At 45.2% G+C, this 19,430-nt stretch overlaps 1 protein-coding gene and 1 pseudogene across 1 annotated transcript in view; both read left to right on the top strand.

Annotated features, from left to right (window-relative positions):
• Window positions 1-19,430, top strand: part of GALNTL6 (polypeptide N-acetylgalactosaminyltransferase like 6) — a 1,149,397-nt gene that overhangs the window by 1,076,470 nt on the left and 53,497 nt on the right. Inside the window, exon 9 of the mRNA XM_060155818.1 lies at window positions 11,959-12,180. Within this exon, the coding sequence (XP_060011801.1) occupies window positions 11,959-12,180 (222 nt within the window). The remainder of the gene's footprint in view (window positions 1-11,958; window positions 12,181-19,430) is intronic.
• Window positions 13,257-14,274, top strand: LOC132523103 (cytochrome c oxidase subunit 5B, mitochondrial-like; annotated as a pseudogene).

Below are 19,430 nucleotides of genomic sequence, written 5' to 3'. Positions count from 1 at the left end.
TAAACTGAGAAATGGTCAGAAACCAATGGGCGGCTTTGTGGTGTCCGGATGCTCTTGGTGTTCTCATTTGGAAAATGCTTTATAAAAATAAAATTTCACAGATTGCCTAAACTTTGAACAGATGTAGTTTTCAACTTAAGAACCCTGCGTGAGCTGTTAAAAACATAAAGATTTTTCTTTTGCTTTTTTTGAAAGTACGGAAACTAAAACAGGGTCTTCTAATAACAGATAGAACAATGCTTCAGCACCATTTAGTTCCATCACAATTTGTTGGACTGCTTGCTGTGGGTGTTCTTGTGGAGGAACAAAACACTAGATACTCTCCTTAGCTGATGGTTAGAAGATGCTGGTTGTGACCTATATACATGATATGCGATGTATATAGCAAATGGATCAATAATCATCATCCACAAATGAGATCACACTGTCCTTTGCACTCAGGTTGTGACAGCATGAGACACCATGGGCTTGACTGCCAAGGTGAACGCCCTTCCCATCATTCCCAGGTGTCTCTAGACGCCCCCAAAGTCTTCCTCTGCGTGCTCACATACCTGTTTGTCAGAGGAAGTCCCCACTCTGCAGCACGTAAGATCTGCCCTTTGCTTTGTGCTCCCGCTTGCCTCTGCCCCCCCACCCCACGTAAAGTCATGGGAGAAGCCACACCACCACCATCATTCCCAGTAACAGCATCAACTTCTAGCTTGTGGTGTTGCCTCTGGAGGAACCAGCGCTTCGGTCCTCAATGTGCAAGAACTTGTTTGGGTCCTGGATAGACTCAGACAGGCTGGCCATCATCTAGCTGTGGGCCATACGTCCTCACTGGAACACAGAGACCTCTGTTTCTATCGGCATCCCTTCAACAATTCCCACAACAACTGGTTATCTCCACTTTCTCATAATTTTTTTTTAGGTCATGAAAAATAATTCCATCATGTTCTGACCCTCAATCTCAGCCCAATACGGTCTTAAGGGATGAGAAAAATAAGACAAAACGAAACAGAAAGCATGCTTTTTTTGCCCTGTCATCCTATTTTTGCTTCTGAAGCTAGGTCATAAAAGGCACTGCAGCGTCCACCTTGATCTCTTGGATGGCTGGCTTTGGGGGAGGCCTGCCACCATGTCATGACATGGAAACTCACACAGTCCTGTAAAGAGGCCCACATGGAGGAAACTGAGTCCTCCTACCAATAGCAAGCACCGCTTTGCCAGACACGTGAGGGAGCCACTTTGGAAGATCTTCCAGCCCCCTTTGAGGCTTAAGATGACTGGTTCGTCAGCCAAAATCCAACTGAAACTCATGAGAAATACAAGCCACATTGCCTAGTCAAACCACTCCCAAGTTCCTGACCCACAGAAACTATGAAAGATAGAAAGAGAGCACCTCTGTTTACAACATGGTTTACTGAATATTTTAAGTCCACTGTTGAGACCTGCTGCTCAAGAAAAAGATGCTTTTTAAAATATTATTGCTCATTGACAATGCACCTGGTCATCCAAGAGCTCTGATGGAGACGAACAATGAGATTAATGTTGTTTTCATGCCTGCTAATACAACGTTCATTCTGTGGCCCACAGATCAAGGAGTAATTTCTACTTTCAAGTCTTATCATTTAAGAAAAACATTTCCTAAGGCTATAGCTGCCATAGATGGTGATTCCTCTGATAGATCTGGGCAAAGTAAATAAAAACTTTCTGGAAAGAATTCACCATTCTAGATGCCATTAAGAACATTCACGATTCATGGGAAGAGGTCAAAATATCAGCGTTAAAAAGGAGTTTGAAAGAAGTTGATTCCAACCTTCAGGGATGACTTTGAGGGGTTCAAGACTTCAGTGGAGGAAGTAGGGGGAGATGTGGTAGAAAGAGAAAGACAACTAGAATTAGAAGTGGAGCCTGAAGATGGGATTGAATTGCTACAGTTTCATGATAAAACTTGAATGGGTGAGGAGTTGCTTCTTGGGGATGAGCAAAGAAAGTAGTTTCTTAAGATGGAATCTATTCCTGGTGAAGATGCTGTGAAGATTGTTGAAATGACAACAAGGGGTTTATAAAATGACATAAACTCAGCTGATAAAGCAGCAGCAGGGTTTGAGAAGGTTGACTCCAGTTTTGAAGGAAGTTCTACTGTGGGTAAAATGCTATCCAACAGCATGTCATGCTTCAGAGAAATCATTTGTGAAAGGAAGAGTCAATGGATGTGGCAGACTCCACTGTTGTTTATTTTAAGAAACTGTCACAGCTACCCCAGCCTTCAGCAACCCCTGCCCTGACCAGTCAGCAGCCATCAACATCGAGGCAGGACCCTCCACCAGCCAAAAGGTTATGACTTGCTGAAGGCTCAGTTGATGATTAGCATGTTTTAGCAAAAAAGTAGCTTTAATTAAGGTATGTACATTGTATAGACTACAGTATAGTATAAATAATAACTTTATAGTATAGTATAAAGTATAATATAGTATATACTATAGTGTAAATAATAACTTTACACTATAGTATAGTGTAAACATAACTTTTATATGAACTGAGAAATCAAAATATTCATGTGACTCATTTTATTGTGACAGTTGCTTCATTGTGGTGGTCTGGACCAAACCTGCAATATTTCAGAGTTATGTTTGTTAAATTCGTCCAATCCAAGAGGATGGAATATCTGTCCATTTATTTGTGTCTTCTTCAGTTTCTTTCATTAATATCTTACCGTTTTCGATATGCAGGTCTTGGTTAAGTTTATTCCTAGGTATTTTATTCTTTTGATACAATTGTAAATGAGATTCTTTTTACATTTCTCTTTCTGATAGGTCATTATTAGTGTATAGAAATGCAACAGACTTTTGTGTATTGATTTTGTATCCTGCAACTTTACTGAATGTATGTATTAGTTCTAACAGCTTTTTAATTGAGTCTTCAGGATTATATATATGTATCATGTCATCTGCAAATAGTGACAGTTTTACTTCTTCCTTTCCAATCTGGATTCCTTTTATTTCTTTTCCTTATCTAATTGCTGTGGCTAGGACTTCCAATACTATGTCGAATAAAAGTGATGAGAGTGGGAATCCTTGTCTTGCTCCTGATCTTAAAAGAAATCCTTTCAGCTTTTCACTGTTGAGTATGATATTGGCTGTGGGCTTGTCCTATGTAGCCTTTATTATGTTGAGGAAGCTTCCCTTTATACCCACTTTGCTGAGAGCTTTTATTATAAATGTATGTTAAATTTATCAAATGCTTTTTCTGCATCTATTGAGATGATCATATGATTTTTTTACCCTTTATTTTGTTATGTGGTGTATCACACTGACTGATTTGTAAATGTTGAACCATCCCTGCATTCCTGGAATAAATCCCATTTGATCATGGTACATGGTCCTTTCAATGTATTCCTGATTTTGGTTTGCTAATATTTTGTTGAGGAATTTTGCATCTATGCTCATCAGGGACATCAGCCTGTAATTCTTCTTTTCCTGTGGCATCCTTGTCTGGTTTTGGTATCGGGGTAATGCTGGCCTCGTAAAATGAGTTTGGAAGAGTTCTCTTCTATTTTTTGGGCGAGTTTGAGAAAAATTGGTACCAATTCTTTTTTGAATAATTGGTGGAATTCACCAGTGAAGCCACTGGTCCTGGACTTTTGCTTGTTGGAATGTTTTTGATTACCTGTTCCATCTCCTTACTAGTAATCAGTCTGTTCAGATTTTCTATTTCATCACGGTTCAGTCTTGGTAGATTATACATTTCTAGAAATGTATCAGTTTATTCTAGGTTGTCCAATTTGCTGGCACACAATTTTTCATAGTAGTCTCTTATGATCATTTGTATTTCTGTGTTGCCCATCAACACGTAAATGGATACACAAACTGTGGTCTATCCATAGGTAGTCTCTAAAATATAATAAAAAGTAGTACATGCAACTACGTGGGTGAGCCTCAAAATAATTACACTAGGTGAAAGAAGCCAGGCAAAAAGCACGTATTTTATGATTATATTTAGAATTCTAGAAAATGCAAACTAAAGTATAGTGATGAAAAGTAGATCAGTGTATAACACCAAGAGTGACCCTTAATGTGAACTGTGGACTTTGTGTGATTATGGTGTGTTCCTGTAATACATGCGCCACTCTGTGGGGATATGGACGGTGGGAGAGGCTATGCGTCTCTAGAGGCAGGACGCACATGGGAAATCTCTGCCCCTGCCCCTCAACTTTGCTGTGAGCCAAAAACTGCTCTAAAGACATAAAGTCTTAATAAAAAAATTTTTTGAATAGATCAGTGATTGCCTGGGGATGGTAGAAGTGCCTAAGAAAGGAGATGGAAGAGAGATTTCAAAGAGGCATATGGAAACGATTGGAGGTGATGGATATGTTCATTATCTTGATTGCAATGATAGTTTCAGTAATACATACACATGTCAAAGTATACCAAATTGTACACTTTAAACACGAGTAGTTTATTGCCTATCAATTATTCCTCAATAAAACCATTTTTAAATTAGGCTTATGTGCATTTTTAATAAGATGTGTAGTTAAATAATTCGGAGAGTTAGTTTTTGTTTGTTCTCTATCTAAAGCCTACATCAAATGCTATCAGAAACACTACCATAAATATCCAAAATATTCGGCAAAAAAATATAATAGAGATATAATTAAATTATATCAAACCAGCCAAGAGCATGTAACCACTTGCAGACAGCCTGCACAGCCTTGGGGAAGAAGAGAGAGGAAATTGCCTGTCAGAGAAGCCTCTTTTTAGGACTAGATTAGCCATCCTCTCCTCATGCTGAACGCATCCCACTGACTTCAAAGAAGTCTCTAGATCAGAGAAAAATAGCGCTGGGCTAAATAATTGTGTTGAGTTGAGGCTCTCTGAAAAAGATCGTCTTTTGAGCTGTAGCCATGATGACATTTATCACATCATCAGTGGTAAGAGGGCTTTGGGGCGGGACTCAGGAGCTACTGAAGTGCTCTTAAGCTACAAAGAGGAGAAAAGAAACGCATTTCAATCAAAGCAGAAGTTTCAGAGTCATGGGAGAGTGGTGCGATTCCTTGCCGGAGAAGTGACTGTGACAAATACGCACCTTGCTGGTGAGACTGGCTTTGCTGGTTATCAGCAATTTCTGGAAAATCCACCGGAAAAAATGATAGCTGAAGAAAGAGAAATCTATTACTGAAGCCACCACGATACAATAGCTTAACATTGACTCAAGCGCAGCGTGTGCACTGGGGTCACACCAGCGGGCACGTATGATTGCACCCGCCACAAAGAAGCAGAAACACGCAACTGAGGTGAGGTGGCCCAGGTAATTCACATGCACAGGGTAGCCTGCCGGCCGGAGAAACAATCAGCCCCCAGCTAATATGCTCAGAAACAGAATAGGGATTGAATTTTCAGGATACTGAAGCCATAGGGTCTAAAGTGTTGCTGGGGGGAAAAAAAAATTAGTGGATAGACTTGTGTCATTTGGTGAAGCAGCAGGCTTAAGAGAAATATCTACTTTCTTCATGCTTTATGATGAAGATGTAGCACTGGAGAATGCACTGAAAACGACTCGAATTCTAAAGGTCTCTACTACAGGGCTGAATGTGTTAAGTGAGTTAATAATTATTTGGGCAACACAGAGAAGGGAGACGTTAATACCACTTTGGGTTGAATACGGGGGCTTGTTGTTACACAAGGAACCACAGGGGACGTAAAAACAGGGGAGGCTCTCAATGTCGTGTGCCCAGAGGTGCTCAGCATAACAATTTTTATTTCATTTGTCATTCAAGAAGTACAAAGGTCTGCAGCTTTTGAAAACAGACAAATCCTTCATTTGCTTCGTACACCAGAAAATAAATGTATTCCTCAGCCACAGGAGCTACCTTCCTCTGTTACAGGAGTCCCATGCTGCAACCCTAGCGGGTGAAAACCTCTTGGACCCACCTTGAATGGGATTGAACCCTCTCCCCAACTCCCCTTTGTCCACACTACACTAGGAGCCGGGACGGAGCTCAGCCCAGGGGTGCAGAGACAGAGGTCTTCACCCACTTATTTTCTGACTGAGTTTAACCAACCGTGGGCCATAAATTGTCAGTTCCAGCCACGTGGCACACTCACCTCTAGCTACCCGTGAGCACTGCTGTTGTCATGAGACCGTGGCTGTCCCCACTCTGCTTGCTTCACAGATAGAGGGCCAGCAGGACACCCCACCTCCATTAGAAACAGAAAAGCAGTGGGACGGGGAAGTATATTTAGGTCAACTGTGCGTCAGAGCAGGCTTCTCTGCAGAGAGCTTGAAGCTTCTCTGGAGTGATTTCCACCGAAGCAAAGCATTCACTCTGTATTGGCAACAGCATCAAAAGATGCCAGACTCTGCATGTACAGCCACTTAATCAATTCAAAAACATGCATGGAGTGTATATTATATGCCTATTGTGGACGTCGGGAGTAGGGTTGCCAGATTCAGCAAATAAAATTACAGGGCGCCCAGTTAAATTTGAATTCCGGATAAATTCTTTAGTATAAGTAGGTTCCCTGCATAACAAGATAAAATGAGACAAAATTTTTAAGAGTTTATCTAAGCAAAAATCAATTCAAATTAGTCAGTGCCGGACAGGAAGTGGTTAGAAATGCTCCACCCACAGGAGCTGGGGAAAGATTTACACAGATCAGAGAAACAGCAGAAGCAGAGGAAGGAAATCATTGATGGGCTGTAGCTGAAAGCTGGTTGGTTGGTTGTGATGGGCTGGCCTTAGGGTTTTTGTTTTTAATTTATTTATTTGTGGCTGCGTTGGGTCTCCGTTGCTGCACGCGGGCGGGCTTTCTCTAGTTGCGGCGAGCGGGGGCTACTCTTCATTGCGGTGCTCGGGCTTCTCATTGCAGTGACTTATCTTGTTGCGGAGCACAGGCTCTACGTGTGTGGGCTTCAGTAGTTGTGGCACACGGGCTCTAGAGCGCAGGCTCAGCAGTTGTGGCACGTGGGCTCAGTAGCTGTGTCTCGCGGGCTCTAGATTGCAGGCTCAGTAGTTGTGGCTCACAGGCCTAGTTATCCACAGCATGTGGGATCTTCCCGGACCAGGGCTCGAACCTGTGTCCCCTGCATTGGCAGGCAGATTCTTAAACACTGCGCAACCAGGGAAGGCCCTGGCCTTAGGTTTTGATCTTGTAACCTGGAGGCGTTTACAAGCTACATTTCGGTTTGCTTACACAGGCCACCAAGGCATTAGCGCCACCTCAGTCCAGTGGCCTCCTTGTTTCATTAACAAGGAGTGGCAATGACCAGAGCAGATCTCCCGAGCAGAGTTCCATGGAGGAGAATAAAGCTGGAGAGGACACTTAGGGACCTACTGTGGAATGTCTTCAAGAGCGGGCCACCAACCAGTATGTGACCAAAAGTTGGGTGGGCGTAATTCAAGAACCAGCTGTTTAATTTCTTTTAGGGGAATGACCTTTGTTTAGCAAAACACCTGGAAAGGACTTGTTGGTTACGGAAAGGTAAGCCTCAGCGTCTGGCCAGGAGAAGCAGAGACAGATAGTGAGAAAGCTGACTTACTCGGCATGAAAAGGAAGAAGGAATGACATATTCTGGTACAGACCTGCAAGAGAGACATAAGAGGGAAATTCTGAGGACACATGTCAGGAGGCCAAAGGACAGGGAGGACATTTTGTCCGGGAAGAAATTCTCTATAGGAGCTAAAGAATATGAAAGAAGTCAGAGCTTCCACCTTCCTGTTGTCAGCTTCGTCTGTGCCACTGCCCTCACACCTTCCAAGTCTAGGCCTCACTCATCTACCCGAGACGGGTTTGAGAGGTGAGGAACAGTGGGTGTGTGACCCACTCAGCTCGGCACGACCGAGGTAGCGAGCAAGCCTGGGCGGAACGCCAGCAGGAAAGAAGGAAGGATCCCCAAACAGGACATCAAAGTGAAGGATGGGGCTTCCCTGGTGGCACAGTGGTTGAGAGTCCGCCTGCCGATGCAGGGGACACGGGTTCGTGCCCCGGTCTGGGAAGATCCCACATGCCGCGGAGCGGCTGCGCCCGTGAGCCATGGCCGCTGAGCCTGCGCGTCCGGAGCCTGTGCTCCACAACGGGAGGGGCCACAACAGTGAGAGGCCCGCGTATAGCAAAAAAAAAAAAAAAGTGAAGGATGAACGTGTGAACCCACGTCCCTGGAAAGCCACACAAATCTTAAGGAAGACAGGAATGTGTCATTTGGGGTTAATGCAATTTCATTTAAGTCTCAAAAACCAGGAATCCCAGCTAACACCTAGCTCCACATATATAAGGCAACTTTTATACCCAACTCCTGATAGTTTGGGAAAGAATGATTGCATGTATAGATCTCCCAGTGTCCACACTTCCTTCTTTCCTTCCTCTTCATAACTAATTTTTAACATCTTAGCACCATCACTAATGTTTATTCAATCTCAGGAGAGATGGGCCAACTCAGATTGATTTCCTTTTCTCTTTGTTACCATCACGGGCAAGATGTGTCATTGGGATGTCCGTTTCACGATTCTGTCCCTGTGCACCCAGCAATGAATGTTTAAGTGAGAAATACTGCTTTGCTCCTACCCCCTCACCTCCATGTATTTGAGTGTATAGATACATGTGTTCCCGTAGGAGATTGTTCTGTTTCCTGCAGTGGGTGGATTTATTCTACCATCTATGAAAGACCAATGAAATGCTTCTTGCAACTGCTTATAACATTTCTCAGCTGAGGTTCCAATGGTTTCCCCAAAACTAAGTACTGATACATAATGACAGTGGCAGATTCACATAGTGTATTGTTATTTCTGGAACAATGCCTTCAGAATGATATGATTTGGCCAGTCACATGCACTGCTCTAGACTGTCCCTTGACTATAATAATTGACACTTGAGAAAGTTTCCTCCTGGCGGGAAACTCCATTCAGAGAACAGAGCATCTGCAGTGGAGGATGTCTGACGAGTCATCAGAACATTAAAACGGTCAGGATTCACATGTATGTCAAAATGTTCACGTAACCCTCCTTGCTGGAGAGACACCGGCAATTAGTTTTTGCAATTATTGTGCTGGTTCTCTTTCCCCATCTCCTGAAAGCTACTGCAAAAGGGCTCCATGATTTGACATTCATTACCCCTGGAGTATGTCCATGATCTTCCTGCTTTCTTTGGAGTGTTTGGGAAATCCGCAAACCGATCAAGTATTTCGATTTGAACAGGACGTGAAAAGGCAAAAGCTACCTGCCTGGTTCCCAGGTTAACTACCCTGCAGCTTCCCTGATGTTGCTGAGAATCTTCCAACTTGCCATCTCCTGCCTCTTCCACTTATTCATGTCATTTATTCTGGCAAACATTCATTCTGACCCTTGCAGCCATTTCCAATTGAACGCATCTGAACTGGTCCGTTCCTCTTCGAGTTTTCACAATAATTACTATTTCTATTTCAAAAACCCAAAGCAACAAATATCTACCCTTTAGCAACAGTGCTTTTTAAAATATTGGTTTTTATTTCAGTGCCTTTATCAACAGATACATGCACACGCTAGGAATTTCTTCATATTCATTTTATAAATGGTCTTTTCTTAACTCCACAATTAGCATGCCCAGATGAGCACACACATGTGCTAGGGCCTTTTAATTTAAAAAAAAAACCCAAAACACTATCTATCTCTAACTTCACAGCATTTATAGTCTAAAAGTGCTTATTTAACCAAGTCAAATAGATTTCTTAGTGACAAATCTTTCTTGCAAGCTATCAAAAATTTTAAGGCATGTCTCCACTTAATAAATCACTTTCTCATTATTCCTGGGTAATTTACCTCTGCTCTTTGCCTCTGCTCTTTGCTATTTTCTTACCTTTATTCATTTGTGTTTATGAGAGGAGCACAAAGTATGTGAAAATTAAATATTTTCACTTTACCTAATAATTGGAATATAGGAGAAAGGTTGAAACTACAGCCAAAGATCTAATTTGAATACAAATAAAGCTTTAATATTATCAACCAACTTTTTTTCCATTCTATCTTTGAGCCTTGTTGCTAACCATAAAAACTGTCTGTCCAAGGACAAATGATAACAGAGCGCATTTCATCCTGAACATTTGTCAGAATGAAAGGTAAACGGCAAAGTGATACTGAAGACTCCTATTTGGACGTTACGTGTGCACGTGGTACCTGGTGCCAGGACAGAGCAGGAACCTCTGAATATCACGTTTCTTTCTCTGTCTCCAAACAAATGGGGCAGCTCAGAGTCTGTGGCGAGGGCTAGACTATAACAAAACAACGTCGACTCTGATCATCTGTCAAAGCAAACTGGAGTCAGAGAAAAGAAGGTGTTCTGGGCCAGGCAATGCCAGTGGGATGGCAGACAGCACAGTGATAGCAAATAATAATAACCCCTCAGGGAACAAGCCTTACACTCTCCACGTCAGGAAGCTTTGAAAGGAAGGAACACAGAGGCAACCAAGAAATCAGAGTAGTCTTCATGGCACTGTGTCTTCTCTGCATCTTGCTGATTAACTGAGCCCTACATGTGCTAACCAAGGAGTCCACGGGGGATGAGGTGGGAGAGGCCCCCCGGCGACGCTGGAGGTAGGGGTGATGGGGAAAAAAGAAAAGGGTACAATTCCACTAGGAATAGGGTATCTGGAGACTCTGTCTTCAAATCCAACGGACCTCTAGGCACAGTTTCAGGCCCTATTTAGGATTCCGTAGCAATTTTTAAGACAAAGCAATTTTCCTAAACATCCCTAGTTTTTACTTTAGTCACTGGTATCTGGGTGTATCTGGGTCTTATTCAAGTTCCCAGACATTCTGCTCATTTTACCTTCTAAGTGCAAATGAGAGGCTGGAAAGGGTCAATATTCACACCAGCTGGGGGCTTCAAATAAGGAATCTGAACACAAAACAACAAGAACTAGAGCTTGGGGGACACCCGCCTATGAAGCATCAGAACGGATGCTCCAGACATGGGCGTGTTCTCTCTACCACTCAGCACCGAGGGGTGAAGGAGTGTCAGAGAACGCCTCATGGCAGCCACGGCCCTCCTCCAAGACCAAAGAAGAAGTCATTTCACCCACGGCCAAGCCCAGCACCCAGGCGTTCTGTCTTCCAATGCTGCACTATTATTATTCTACTAGGTACAACAGCTCTAATAGCCATAGTGCCTATTGGGAGCCAGGTACTAGTCGAAGCCCCTGACAGGTGTTACTTTACTTAACCTTACAACCACTCCCCTGATGGAGGGACATTCTGCTATGTTCCTTCTTCAGGCAAGGAATCTGAGGCCCAGAGTGTGTAAGTTCCTAGCTCAGACTCAAAACTGGGGAAAGGGCTGAGCTTCCTACCCTGAACACCCACACTCCCTGCCACTAAGGAGTGTGCGTGTCTCCCTGCTCCCTCCCCCCATGGCTCCACCTGCAGAGAAGACTGGCCCCCTGGTGCTTCCTTAGCCCGACTTCACTGTGCAGTGAATTACTAAATTCTCCTGGGCATCCGGTGGCACAAAGCATCACCAGAACACAAAGTCTTGACTTTAGTAATACTGGGCTCTCTCGCTGTAACTGAGAGAATAACAGCTTGTTTGTCCTCATGCTTTCCAAGATCCCTCACTGTTCCTTGAAAGGGTTTAAGCCATTTGATGCCTAAGAGCAATGTCATCATCTCCAGGCCCAACTCCTGTAGTTCTACGTGCAAAACAAAGAATTTGTCACCGTGAAATAACAGGAGGGATGAGAAAGCGGAGGGGATTGCAAGCTGGCTTATTTTTTTTTACTGGCTCTGGTGAATTCTCTGATTGGCAGTTGGACCCCATGCCAGAAGCAGAAATGTGTGCAAGGCCTCGGGCTAATCATCTCACACCCCTCGCAGTTAGGAAAACTCCTAACTAGAGATTGATTTCTGATTCCTGAGATGGATTTCTTTTCTTTCTTTGTCCATTTGGAGGGCAACTAAAATCCACCTTTGCGGGCACAAGCCAGTAACTGACCCTCTTTTCTGCTGCACAGAACCTGAAGCGGGTGGCGGAGACCTGGATGGATGAGTTTGCCGAGTACATTTACCAGCGGCGCCCGGAGTACCGGCACCTGTCCACGGGGGACCTCTCCGCGCAGAAGGAGCTGCGCAGACAGCTCAAGTGCAAGGACTTCAAGTGGTTCATGGCGGCGGTGGCCTGGGACGTGCCTGAGTACTACCCTCCAGTGGAGCCCCTACCCGCAGCCTGGGGGGAGGTGAGGCGCCCCCTGGGGGTGGGAGTGGGCTGCTGAAACCCTTAGCTCCCTTGCCCTGCGGCCAGAGTCAGCTGAAATAATCTCCGATAAATATATGTCCTCTGTAGGAATTGCTGGGGAAGGGCATTCAGCTCACCCCTGGAACCCCTGGCCACTGTTGACTCCCCAAATTGATTTTTTTTAAATGAGCCTGGAAACTGTTTATTTGAGATTAGTGAAATTGCGCTAAGAGCTTGCAGAGAATGAAAATATCTGTCGTGCTCTTGTGTACATAAATGTGACCCGATGTCCACGATAAAATCCCTCCCTGTCCGCCGCGCACGCAGCCTGGTTGCCATGGGCGTGTGCAAGGACGAGGTGCCCCGATGGGGCTGGGCGGCTTTCCTAACCAGGTGTGCGATGCAGAATCAAGAAGATGCGCTTTTCCACAATACCCTGAACTGTGGCAAACGTGGGGCCTCGTGGGTTCCTTAAATAAGCACCAACCTTTCCACCTCTGAGCGCTTCTTTTAAATTTTACTTCATCATCTAAAATGGAAAGAGCTGAAAGGCCCCAGTTGCCCAATTTAAAGCATCTATATTTTGGCATATAAAGGACTTTTGTGCTGGGTTCAGGTCTGTTCAGTCTCGTTACTGTGGCCTTTTCCTCTTAGGAGAGGGTGTGCTAGAGCAAGGACTCAAATGGCATGAGGTGAATTTAGTCTGCAATTTAATCTGCTCGGAGCAGGGGGCTTGGGGGGGGGGCGGGGGCGGGGGGGAGGGATGCTAGCGCCATCCCCACGCTCGGGAGCAGACTGTCTCGCGTCGTGCAGGCGCCTTCCCATCGTCGTCCTTGACTTTGTGGTGTGGAGAGAACAGGCGCTTGTCCGGTTAGTGTCTGTGGCTTGGCAGAGTTCTGAAAACAGGTGGCCCCCAGGCGTGGCAGGGGAGGCCCGCGCGCTGGGGCAGCGTCCTTGGGTGAACCAGCGTCCTGGCTCCAGGCAGAAAACGCGTTCAGCAGGTGACACGCGCGCTGCTTGTTTTGCTGAGGGGCCCGTAGAGAGGTGGTCCTCTGCTTGACCTGGGGAACCTCGGGCATGAAGGACAGAGCGAAGGCTGGCACCAAGGCTTCATCTCCTAATATTTTTTTGTATATGCACGTGGTCCTGATCGTGGATGTTTCAGTGAGTAATTTGGTCTCTGACCCTTTGCATCTTAAAGATTTCATTAACGCGTCCCTGGAATATTAGTACTATTACTCTGCTGGTATTCGTTTTTGTTATCTACCAGGGGCTTAATTTACAGCAGCAGCAATTTAAAGTAGACCCCAGAGACAACCTTCTTAGTCTAAGGTGTTGTAAGACATAAGAATTTGTTACCCAAGAAGCAGGTGAGTTTCTTCCTCGAGTTTTTGGGTTAAGGTTATGTCTGCCATCTTTCCCTAATAATCTAAAAACAGGCCTGCCTTAGTGACTTAGTAGGAAACTCTCCAAGAGCCCGCGGCCCCGCCCCACGGCAGAGTCAAGCACGCGGAGGGGAAAGAAGCCCTGCCCGCCAAGTCCCTTCTGCCTCCGGAGCCAACTCCCGGAAGCGCTGGTGTTGGTAGCTGGCCTGAGGGCTTCAAGGTAGCTCCGTGGGGCTGGAGCGCTGGCCGCGCAGGCCCTGAGCGCCTGCGGTCCCAGGGGAGTCTCCGTGGTGCGCCCTATGGCGTCTGGAGGTGGTGCTCTTACTGCGGATGAGCGGGGACCGGGCTGCCGAGGGAGGTCATGCTGCCTGCACGCAAGGGTCTGGAGCCGTACCATACGCTCGCCCCGAACGCAGCCTCCGGTACCAAGGAAGACCCTCATTTAGTCTGCTTCCTCACCAGGAAGCGCATGGTGGGCTGCATCTGTGAAGAAGACAACATCATCTGGCCCTGGCTGCACAAAGGCGAGGACTCGCGGAACCCATCACAAGCTGGTGCCCTAGCAGCTGGCCCACGGAGCCCCTGCACTAGCTCCCTCAAAACGGAGTGTAAAGTTTCTTCTTTGCAGTAAAGACATTACATTGGCTCCTCCTCCCATGAAAAAGAAAAGAAAAGAAAACTCTCCAAGACCTCCCAGTATCATTGTGTGATTCGGGACGAGGTTAAAATCTCATCAGTCTTTTCCCTATGTGGAAACGTAATTTTTTATTCCAACCTGGCTACTACCTAAACTGCGACTGGTCGCATTTTCCCTCGTTGCCTGATTAAACCATAACCTGCATTTATAAAGCATCTTGGGGGGGAAAAAAAGCATCTTGCATGGAAACAGATTCAAAATTTCCCTGAGGTTCTAGAAAAGACATAACTTTCCAGGAATAATAAGAACCATCTTATGGCCAGTGGGTGATGCCAGTTTTTAACCTATTACTCTTGTCTACCTCACATCTTTACGTGGTTTGCCTGGGCCCTAGAGACATTTGAGTTCATCATCCTTGGTTTAAACAATCAGACATTGAGAAGATCAGATTTTCTTCTAATATAATGGCAAATTTCTTTCCCCAAAGCTTCAGAACAGCAAAGCAAAGTAAGGTCACCTTTAGGTTTAGGGAAAGAAGAAAATGGCAAAGTAGTTCAAGCGCCAGTTACATTCAGTTACATTTGCTCAGTGAAGGGGTGGTACACGGCAAGGATGAAGACGAGACGTAGGAGGAAGACAGAAGGAAGGGGAATCGGCAAGCGACAGGGCTTGGGCTGGTAAAGTGTATCGAAAAATATCTATTTCCCAAGCAGGGGAGATCCCTGAGAGTAAAAGTGATGCCTGGACATTTAATGCAGGAGGCAAATGAAGTATTTGAAATGCAGCTTAATCTACATGAAGTGATGAACAGGAAAGACCATTTTCTAACTATATATTGGGTAATAACCTACTTCTTAATGGTGGATAAAAATTGCTAAATGTGCAGAATATACCTGTGGACCATTTTATCTCTAAAAAATTCAAAGTTTCACTCGTGTATTCCTTGGCCCTCTACAAAGAGCTTTTGTTTATTAAGTTTTTATTTTGGAATCATTTTAAACATACAGAAAAGTTGCAAAGAAGGCACAGAAAGTTGACATACACCTTTCACCCATTTCTTCCAATGTTAACATCTTACGTTTGCCACCATACGTTTAACCATAGCACATTTAAACTAAGTAATAAGTATTGGTACAATACTACTAACTCGGCTACAGACTTCAATCAGATTTCACCAGTTTTGTTTGTTTTTCTAACTAATGTCCCCTTTCTGCTGCAGGATCCAATCTAGTACATAAAAGCGCTATTTCATTTCCTATAACCTTTAAATTAATGGCTCGAATGCGCCAAGCTCCTACATAAATGTAATAGGTCACTTGCTGTTTTGATAAGAGAGTGACAAGGGAAAGGCAGACTGTGTGGTAGGAAGGAACCCCAAACCTCCAGCAATGAAAACGCAAGACTCCTTTATGGGAGCGCTGTGCTGGGAAGCAGGGTAACGTGCTGTTTCATGCACTTGTACTTGGAACAGTTTCCCACCTGCTCCTCTGCGCCAGCCTGATTCTGGATAAACCATCAAGTGCTTAGGCCATCTTGGGCTCTGGTCGTTGGAACCCAGCTTGGAAAGGATGTGTTACAGACCATACACATCCTATAAACTGCTACTCGTTTCCCTGACAGATTCAGCTGGTTGCCGTGTGTGTCTCCTAACTCATCCCTCTCTTCCCCGCCCCCCACCCCGCCCCTTAGCTTATTCTCCACTTGAAATGGGAGATCAGGCCACTGCCTCACTCAGAAACTTTCAACAGCTACCAGCTCTCTCGGGGTCAAAGTCAAAGTCCTCACCTGCACCCTGAACGACCTGGTCTCTGCTGCGTCCCCTCCGACCTCATCTCTTACTGTTAGCCCTCGGCTTCCTTTTTCCAGGGACACTGGCCTCAGCGCTGCTCCCCGTCAGGCCAGGCACAAGCCAACCTCAGGGCCTTGTCACTTGCTGTTCCTCCTGCTTAGATCCCAAGGCTCTTCCCTCACTCCCTTCAGGCCCTTTCTCAAAAAGCACTGTCTTCTCGGAAAGCCCTCCCCGGCTGTCCCCTCTGTCGTGGGCAGCAATGCACAGGGGGCTGTCCATCCTCATCCACTCCCAATGCCCCTCCCCTGCTCTCTCCTGCTCGTCAGCATCCCTCGCTACAGAACAAGCCATGCCATCTACGTATTTATCGTGTTTCTCACCTACCTAGAAAGCCAGTTCCAGGACATAGGGTTCTGTTGATTTGCTGAGTGACTACTGCCCTTCAGCAGCTACAAACAGGGTTTGGCATATAGTGGGTGCTCAACAAATGCTTATTGAGTGAATGATGAAGGAATGGAGGATCCTGGCTCCGTCACCCCCTCTGCATTCACAGCTCTGCCCAGAGGCCCCCATGGGCAGGCCAAGCTCTGGCCCCCCTTCACCGCACGGGGAAGGGTCTCCACACCACTCCCTGGCCGGCCATACAGAGGCTGCCTCTCTGGAAAGCCTGGCCGGGAAGACAGTGTGAGTAATGAATCTCAGGTGACTGATTCCAAGGGACTCCCAGGTCCACATTCCATGTCATAGTCCAACAAGATATGAAATAGTCTCTTCTGACAACCTAAGGAGAAGGAGAACCTCCAAAAGTGAAAATCCTCCGTGCCAGCAATTTCCAATCTCTCCATGTCACCTTCGTACTTCAAAGGCAAGGAGAGATTAAAGTCACCTCTGGTGGAGGCATCATTCCATCCTCTGGTCGCCAGGGTAGTGCGTGGAGTGGGGAGGTGAGGGGCCCCGAGAGAATAAAGGGGATTTTGAGCCATGTAATAAGTCGAGCGTCCCTTGGTGCTGTTCATGTAGAAACAATGTGCTTTCCGCAGTGCTGTGTTGGAGAAGAAACCCGGGTAAGAACAGGTTTAAAACAGAAAACTGTTCTTAAACCAGGCACAGAGGGAGTGTGTCTTTTTGTGTCAAGATGCTAAATGAACGAAACAGAATTTCCCATTATTTTTTGCCTTCTTACTCCTTCCCCTCCTTAGAATTCATGAATTCGTGAAAGCCATTTATAGTACTCCTTTATAGTCCAAAAAGTAGAGTTCTGCAGAATCCCGCATCTTCATGTGTAAGAGGGAATAAAAGATGTAAAGTAGACAGGCATGTCTTTCCTGACCAAGGTGTCTGCTTGCCGTCCTCAATGTGCCAATCTTGACACATCCGTTTGTCATCTCGCCATTGTGCAAAACTTTTGGAAAATCTTTATTTTAAAAATTCATTTCAATGCCAAACTCCTTCTGCTGCTATTTAAACCCCTCGCTCAAGAGTCATGTCACCCTGAATTGCGGCATCTTCACAAAGACAGGCCCCCGGAATCGTCCCAGCTCACCTCCTCAGCTTCAGCTGCTCTTGACTTATTTTCACTGGCTCTCTTCCTTCTGATGTTCTCACGGTGCACGAGGCCTTTCAGATTTCTCCGTCTGGGCTTCCAGGAAAGGAAGCTTGACACTAGGAGGCACCTTATCTGAAAGGCCATCTGACGGCGTGATGCTGTCTCTTTCAAACAAATTCTGTGCCAGGGTGCCTACTGGGTTACACAGAGGGAAACGCCAGGCTCTGGCTCCTTTTCGTGGGAGGGCAGTGGCCCCCTTTCCCATCTCCCCCCACCAACAGCCTCGACTGGCAACTGGGGAACCCACAGAGGACGTGTCTTGCCGCTCCCCTGGCAAGCACACCGGGACCATCGCTGCCCTTTGGCCGCCCTCTGTCTAAACCAGACCTGTAAACTGAGCAGCCGTTCAGAGATGCTCTGTCATTCTCTGAGTGCACGAGACTTGATCTGTCATTTACTTTCTCAGGCAGAGACAATGGTGGCACACTATGCTAATTCATCTCTCTGGAGCTCCACAAGCAGGTTGAGAAAGAGGTAAGACTACATAAAGAATTGCATTATCCTTTGAGCTTCCACTATGTGTTTTCTGAGTTCTCAACAGCTGAGACAGTTGAAGACAAACTTAGTGTTGTCTTTAGCACTAAACGTGATTTTAATTTCATATCCCCAGCTGAGCAAACTGGACATCTTAAAGCAAACTGGACATCATTAAGACATCTTAATGTCTCAAAAGCAGCAATTTGACCCATGTCCTAATAGAATCAGAGGTGTTTCAGAACTAAAAGATTTTTCTGCATATATACCTATATCTATATCTATATCTATATATCTATATCTATATATATATACACACATATATATATGCCAAAAACTTTCTATCTTCTCTTTCTATTTTGTTCTTCCTTACAATGTGTATGTATTCATACTGACATATGTTTATATACATAAATACATACCTTTGGGGTTTCACATGACAGGAGTAAAGGAAATTTCAAGTGTATGTTAGCCCAATCGTGAATTCATTCTAGTGTTTAATTTTTAATAACTGGTACCTTTCTAATTTCAACAATGACACAGAATTAATAGAATTTGAGGATCACTCAGCTATTAAAGTAGGATTTCCAATGCACAGCCTCAGAGAGTCAGCACTGGTGGAAAAATTCAATATAATTTTTCCAGCCATGGACATAAGAATACTCCCACCCCACCCATTCTTTTACAAAGAGCCCAGCTGGCTTCCGGGAGAGCTCAGAGTGGTCCCTTCAGGGGCAACTGCCCTCAACTTCAAAGTCTAGTGACCATCCACAGGTTGGTGGAGGACAAGAAAAAACACAGCAAAAAAATGGGCAAGATTCTTGGGGTCCTGGAATAACAGTGAGAAGATCCTGGGAGTCATGCTAAGAGATGCAGACAGATGCCAGGATGCATCATTGGGCTTGGAACTGGTTTCATCATTTGCTGGCAGACAGTAGCTAAGAACAAGAGCAAATATTCCTCCCAGTGTCCTCGCTACGCATTGAGCTGTCTGTCAGCAGTAGGTCTTAGCTGGCCCTGTTCCAAACTCTGGGACACACAGTTACTGCACCGCTTAGACGTAAGTTGTCCCTTCCATTCACAGCTTAAAGGTCATCAGTCAGTCTTAGATTTTGTGAGTGGCCTGAAACGTAACTGTCTCTTACTTGGACTGAGAGATGGGAAAAATCAGTGGTCCTGGCCTCCCCTGAAGCCACCATTCTTTCTCCACGTTTTGTTTTCTCTCCAACTATCTCTTTATGCTTTTGATCCACTTGATTAGATTTCTTATTAATTTTAAGAAATACAGGAATTTCCTTTGACCACCTTTAGATTTCCAAAACATTGTTTCTGTCCCATCAACAACAAACAAGCTCTTAGG

The sequence above is a fragment of the Lagenorhynchus albirostris genome, chromosome 7 (genome assembly GCF_949774975.1).
Source record: "Lagenorhynchus albirostris chromosome 7, mLagAlb1.1, whole genome shotgun sequence".
In the NCBI taxonomy this organism is placed as follows: domain Eukaryota; kingdom Metazoa; phylum Chordata; class Mammalia; order Artiodactyla; family Delphinidae; genus Lagenorhynchus; species Lagenorhynchus albirostris.
Note: the sequence above shows the minus strand (reverse complement) of the source record. Positions and strands in the feature narration are given on the sequence as shown.